General features: G+C 37.3%; 1 protein-coding gene across 1 annotated transcript; it reads right to left on the bottom strand.

The window, feature by feature from the left end:
• Positions 1 to 3,995: 3,995 nt before the first annotated feature.
• On the bottom strand, positions 3,996 to 4,730 carry LOC124373372 (phenoloxidase-activating factor 2-like). Its single transcript, XM_046831746.1, has 2 exons — positions 4,432 to 4,730; positions 3,996 to 4,213 (listed from the first exon to the last, which is right to left on the bottom strand). The coding sequence occupies exons 1-2, from the start codon at positions 4,603 to 4,605 to the stop codon at positions 4,034 to 4,036; spliced, it is 354 nt and encodes a 117-aa protein (XP_046687702.1). The 5' UTR covers positions 4,606 to 4,730; the 3' UTR covers positions 3,996 to 4,033.
• Positions 4,731 to 6,411: the final 1,681 nt, after the last annotated feature.

Raw genomic sequence — 6,411 nt, 5'->3', positions numbered from 1 at the left:
TCCTGCCACCGGGACCGACAAGGCCGCCAGAGTTGACGCGACTGTCATCGCCGACCTCATCGGCAGGCACCTCTCTTCTGGCGACGTCTTCGGCCAGCTCGTGACCCACATCACCCACGAGCTGAAGGGTGTCGTCGAAGAGGCTGTGCGGGCGGCGCTGGCGTCCGTCGGCGATGGAGTGGCAAGGCTCCGGGGGCAGGTGGAAACCTTGATTCAGCGGCTGGAAGAGATGGACGATCGGCTACAGGGGCACTCTGACAAGCTGGAGCAGTGGCAGCAACGCCCAGAACCTCCGCATCTTCAGGGTGGAGGAGACGACGGGGGAGAACACCGACCGCATCGTGGTGGAGCTTTGCAGGGACAAGCTCGGTGTGGACCTGCCTGCCTCCGCCATCTGTAGGTCACACCGAGTCGGCAGCCAGCCCAAGCCCGGGCCCGATGGCAGGAAGAGGCAATCGGCCTATTATCGTCCGCTTCATCAGTTACCAAGACCGGCGGACGACCTACAACACGAAGAAGAAGCTGAAGGGCACGGGCATCACGGTGCGGGAGGACCTGACGACGCGGCGAATGGAGGTGCTGAAGAGGGTGACGGCTCAGCACGGGGTCCGCAACACTTGGACCCAAGACGGCAGGGTGCTGTAGCTGGGCAGGGACGGCAACAAGGGTGTGGCAACTCGGCTCTCCGCCTCCAACCCGCTTCTAACCCGTACAGCACTTTTTACCATTTTCAGTTCCTCAATTTTGCTAACAATGTTTTTTCCGTTTTTTCTACTTCCTAGCTAAGCTTTCATTTACGTTCTTATACACTGTCCAATATTTATTTTCTAATTAAATTCGATGAAATTATTATTATTTTGTTTGAAGAATTTGAGTAGCCTATATAATTATTAATATTAATTTATCCTTTTCAAGATCGTTATTAGATTTATTGTAGCACTAAACGAAATTTTAATTCACTGTTATTTTATTTGTTTTTTTCTCTACTGGATATAGATTAAAAACTGTTGATGAATTTTGTTCCATTTTTGAGCCATTGCATACCGACATTATCTTGGACTCTGAGACTTAGCTAAAACCAACCGCAAGCGACAAGAGCGTTAATTTAGCTGGCTACAACATTTTCAGGTTTACACAAACGTGGTGGTGGAGTCGCAGTTTATGTCAAGTCTCAGTTTCCTACTTCCATCTTATTCATATCTGACACATCTAGAGAGGGACGGCGTGAATTTGTTTTTGGATGTCAGTGTTAATGGGACGCATGTTTTAGTCAGTGCATGTTACAGGGCCCCCAATATCGGCCATCTTGTCGAAACACTCATGGGTCTTATGGCTCATACTCATACAGTTGAGCTGTGGAGATCACGTTTAAAGGAAGGGAAGAGAGGGCCGGCCCAGGACCGCGGTCGTCACCGCGCGAATTATTAATAAAATTGCATAAGTTAGGACAGTGATGTAATCAATGCACTATACCTGTAAGTATATAGTAAAAATAAATTTAGAAATAAAAATTAAGTATAAATAAACAGTAAATTTAGTATTTGCTATCCTGACATATAATTTTTAAAATATAAGATTAAGACAAAATATGGATCTGTAACAATATTAAAATTGGCATTACATTATTAATAAAATTGCGTAACAGCAATGAGTCAAAGAAGGGGAAACAATATATGAATGGAAAACCGTAACACGGGGTGTTCCACAGGGCTTTGTTCTTGGACCCCTATTGTTCTCACTTTACATTAATGACGTCACATCTATTATAAGGCACTCTAAGTTTCATCTTTATGCCGATGATTTATAAATTTACGTACACTGTTCGCTTGATGAACTGAACACGTTTACTGGTTCTACACAATCAAGACATTGAATCAATTGCATGTTGGGCAAATATACATGGGCTGAAATTAAATGAAGACAAAACGCAGTCAATGGTATTGGGGAAACCCAAGACTGGTCGACCGTTTGGACTTCAACGTTGCACAACCAAAACCTAAACTCAATAACCAAGTGCTAAATGAAAAAAATTGAAAAACCTTGGTCTTTGAGCTTAAGTCTTAAGTGGAAATGACCAGGTTACGGTAACGTGTATAAGAGTATTTGCTGGCATTCACAGTTTTAAAGCGTTTTGCTTTATATCTACCGTTCAGTGTCAAGGTTATGCTGATTAAAACTCTCATACTGCCACACCTCAACTACTGTAACGCTGTGATCAGTGACATGACTGTTGAGCTTTCGGACAGGCTTCAACGTGCTCAAAACTATTGTATCAAATTTATTTTCAATCTCAGTTATGAGTATGTGACTCCATTTTTCAAACAGCTATCGCTTCTGAAACTTCACCAACTTCACATTCTTTCAAACTCTACATTCAGTTATCAAAAACAAGTCACCTGTTTACCTGTCCGAAAATTTCAAATTTATTTCCGATGTAAGTGAACGGCCTAAGAGAAGGGGATCCACGTTACTGTCAATTCCTGTTCATCGATCGAACTTCGTCAGTAAGTCGTTCACTGTTTAGGCATGTCGCCTCTGGAACTCTCTTCCTGATGATATCCGTATAATAGAAGGCCGAGCTCGTTTTGGGGCGAAGGTCAAGGACTTGTTGCTGGGCGGTATGTAGGTGTGACGAGTAGCAGTGCTCGTGGCGTGCTTGTGGTCAGACTATGTGTTTGAGAGAATGAATGTAGAAATCGATCGAACTTCGTCAGTAAGGCGTTCACTGTTCAGGCATGTCGCCTCTGGAACTCTCTTCCTGATGATATCCGTATTATAGAAGGTCGAGCTCGTTTTGGGGCGAAGGTCAAGGACTTGTTGTTGTGCGGTATGTAGGGGTGACGGTGCTTGTGGCGTGCTTGTGGTCAGGCTACGTGTTTGAGAGAATGAATGTAGAAATAACGATAAATTCTTTAAAAAGTAAACTGTTAATTTAAACTTTTAATTTAACTTTGTTTGTAATGTTTCTACATATTAAGCTGATAAATTTTATATTTAATTGTTACATAGTATGTATATATTTTGGTTGATTTTTAAGCATTATTTTAATTTAAAATTTAATTTGTTATTTGTTAAGATCAACATTCAATGTTGATATATATATATATATATATATATATATATATATATATATATATATATAGTACTAGAGAGGGCTAAATAGCCCTAACTCCGCCTCTTTAATAAAGGCATTTTTCATTTCAAAACAAAGCTTAAAACAATTATGACGGATGAGAGGTTGGAGTTTTTGATGCTGGCGTTCATTAAACAAGAACTTCCCATGAATGTTAATTACACAGTCATTATTGATAAATTTAAAGTATTGATCCTGGAAAAAGGCGAGTGTTATTACAATTTATCAACAATTGCTTTTCTAGATTTTATTTAATCCTCATATCTTGTCTTAAATTTATTTTTCCTCCACTAAAAATGTTTGCTTACTATCAAAGATCGATATTTATTCACTTTTATGATAGCTACAATTACCTATAGCCTAATGCTAAATAGTGCTGTGGTTTGTAAGAGTTCTATGCTTAAAAACAAATGTAAAAAGGCTTCAAAATTATTATTTGGGGTTATTCCATATCCCCCAAACCCTCCCTCCCCCTGTGTCAGGCATCTCCAAATCATGAAACCTGTGCATGCATATATCCAGAACAACTTAAAATTTAACCAATTCCTATTTAGATTACTTTGCTCTCTTAAAACTACAAAAAATTAATGGTGTTGGTATTGGATTCAGGTCATAGACAAAAAATACTGATACTGAATTAATCAAAGAAAATGTTAGATGCAATACAAGGAATAAAATATAATCAATATAATTTTTAAACTTCGGAAAATTAGGGTTAACTAACTAGCTAACTGTTTCTGCACAATAGAAAATTATATTAGCTGCTGTTTAAAATATCTTAGATGTATACGTCTAGCGTCTATGATACAACAAATATTAACAGGTTAAATGATAAACTTTCGGAGACAAATTTTATCGAGTTTATTAACTGCTTAAAATACAAGTGAAAATTTCAGTGTGTCACTGAGCGAGTATGCTGGAGACTGACGTACTGCACTGATGTATCCAAGTAATCATGGCAGGGATGTTGACGTAGACTCCGGGAACATTGGGCAGAGCACAACCGACTCCCCAGGCTACCAGACCTGCCAACCACCAGCGTCCTTCCTTCTCACACACCAGCGGAGATCCACCATCACCCTACACCATTTGATTATCTCAGTTTGCTATTACTTACTGGTTATTAAATTGTTTAAAATGCAGATTTACCTGTATAATTAACATTAATGGTTTATTAAACCACCAAAAATCTAAGTTTCTATGGTGAAAGATTGCTCAGATGTGCTGCTAGAAGTAAAAAAAGTACCCTCTTACAACTTAACTAATCAACAACATTTCTTAATTGAAGATGAACTTACCGTACATGCATCTTTATCCTTCTCACCGCCAGCACATAAGAAGCTCTCCTGGTCCAGGGTGAAGTGACGTCCCAGCCTTGTCAGCTGAAGCTGCTTCTCACACTCATTGCCACTCAAGATTGTCACATCCACAGCCTTCTGTATCGCTTGGTAATTACCTCCAGGGCCGAACATATCCTTACCCCATCCAGAAACCCAGCATCTGTATCATGTTACAAATTTGAAAGGATGTAAGTTCTAGTATTACACTTGATTTTGATGCACATTAATTATTTATCTATTATATATATAAAAATGAATGTTTGTATGTTTGTCCTTTATGGAATCGTGAACTATTGGACCGATCATGATGAAAATTTGTACGTATATGTATTTTTCCACGGAGAAGGTTTATAAGCTATGCCCATCCCTTTCCCGATTCAGGATTCCGCCCCACTGGTTACAGAAATACCCATAAGAGATGCATTGCAGCAAACATATGTTAACGTCTTTTCAAATTTTTAATCAGCTGTTCTTTGTAAACATATATTACACTTATAGTTTTAAAGCATAGAGTAAGCTTAAGAGAAACGACAAATTTTGTTTAAACTGTTTTTGCAATCACTGTTAAACATAGACTTTACTATCCAGATAATACAATTCAAATTTGACGTAAAAATTCACCTTTAAACTGCAATATTTATTTAATATAAACCATGCTCATGCTTGATCAGAAGAGTAATGCAGATATCATAATTACTATCTTACGTTGGCTACAAATATAAAGAATGTTATAAAATCAACCTTAGTTGTTTTTTTTTGACAGAAGTATGGTTCTCAAAACTCCGTGTGTACATATTCTCTCGATCGAGACAACAAAGCAAGCTCAATCGTGGCATCGGAGATATAACTAATTTAATCTAAAATTTATTATAGTAAAAAAAAAAATTTACTAAGTAATATAAGGACTTCGGTTCTTAAGATTTGCGTGCGAAGCCGTGGGTAACAGCTAGATAGAGGCAGGAATATGGTACATACCTTCATAATACGCCCAAGAGGCTCACGATGGAACGACTATCAATTATCTCAGCAATGTTTAGAATGTGATAGAAAAAGAATAAGTGAATATAGTGTACTGTTTTCAACGGGAAATTGCGTGCGAAGCCGCGGGCAACTTTTGCAAAAAATTATTGAAATGCGCAGCAAAGCGCGCCGGGCCCGCTAGTATTTAATAAATAACTATATGTTATTTAATAAATGTTAGGATGGATCAAACCATGATGTGTAAAATTCATTATCAATTTGGACTTTTGTGTTTATAAATACTAGAAATACTTATCTAGTTAATTAATAACAAAAACAAAGTTAATTTTCTTTTGGACAATTAACAAGTATATATTAGAGCAAAATTATTAACAAAAAGTTTGAAAGAATAACACAAATTAATACATTTGGGGATTTACAATAATTTTTGGGACAAAATAACATTTTGGATTAATAATAATTTGTGACAGATGTAGATGTAGTTAACCTCGACAGACAGGTAAGATTATAAGTTCTTTTCATAGGGAGGGGGGTTTATCATGCTGTAAATACTAGAGGCTATTCTTTTATTAGAGTTAATGAAAGTGTGTTATAAATTTCAATAAAGTTGCAATTATATTAATTTGTAGTACTAATTTTGATGTAGAGAAAATGTATAACCAATTATTATTTCAGATCAGATCAACTTAAATACAGTGTCCCAACGATTGCAATTAATCGGAGATTGCGCTGATCCGGATAATCAACAATTCGGATAGTTGGACTTAGGTTGGGATTCAGTACTGATTAGCTAGAAAAACTTTTAAGTATTTTCTAAAGTTAAATGTAATGTACAGTAAGCAAACTAGGTTACTACAAATAATGTTAAAAAAATGATTGAAATTCAACTTAAATTGTGTAATACATTTAATACTGTAATATAGTTTGTTTAAATAAAGTTGTTATTTTACTTGAACA

This window comes from Homalodisca vitripennis, unplaced genomic scaffold, assembly GCF_021130785.1.
Source record: "Homalodisca vitripennis isolate AUS2020 unplaced genomic scaffold, UT_GWSS_2.1 ScUCBcl_5414;HRSCAF=12113, whole genome shotgun sequence".
NCBI lineage: Eukaryota > Metazoa > Arthropoda > Insecta > Hemiptera > Cicadellidae > Homalodisca > Homalodisca vitripennis.
The sequence above is the reverse complement of the archived record's forward strand: the minus strand, read 5'-3'. Positions and strand labels throughout refer to the sequence as shown.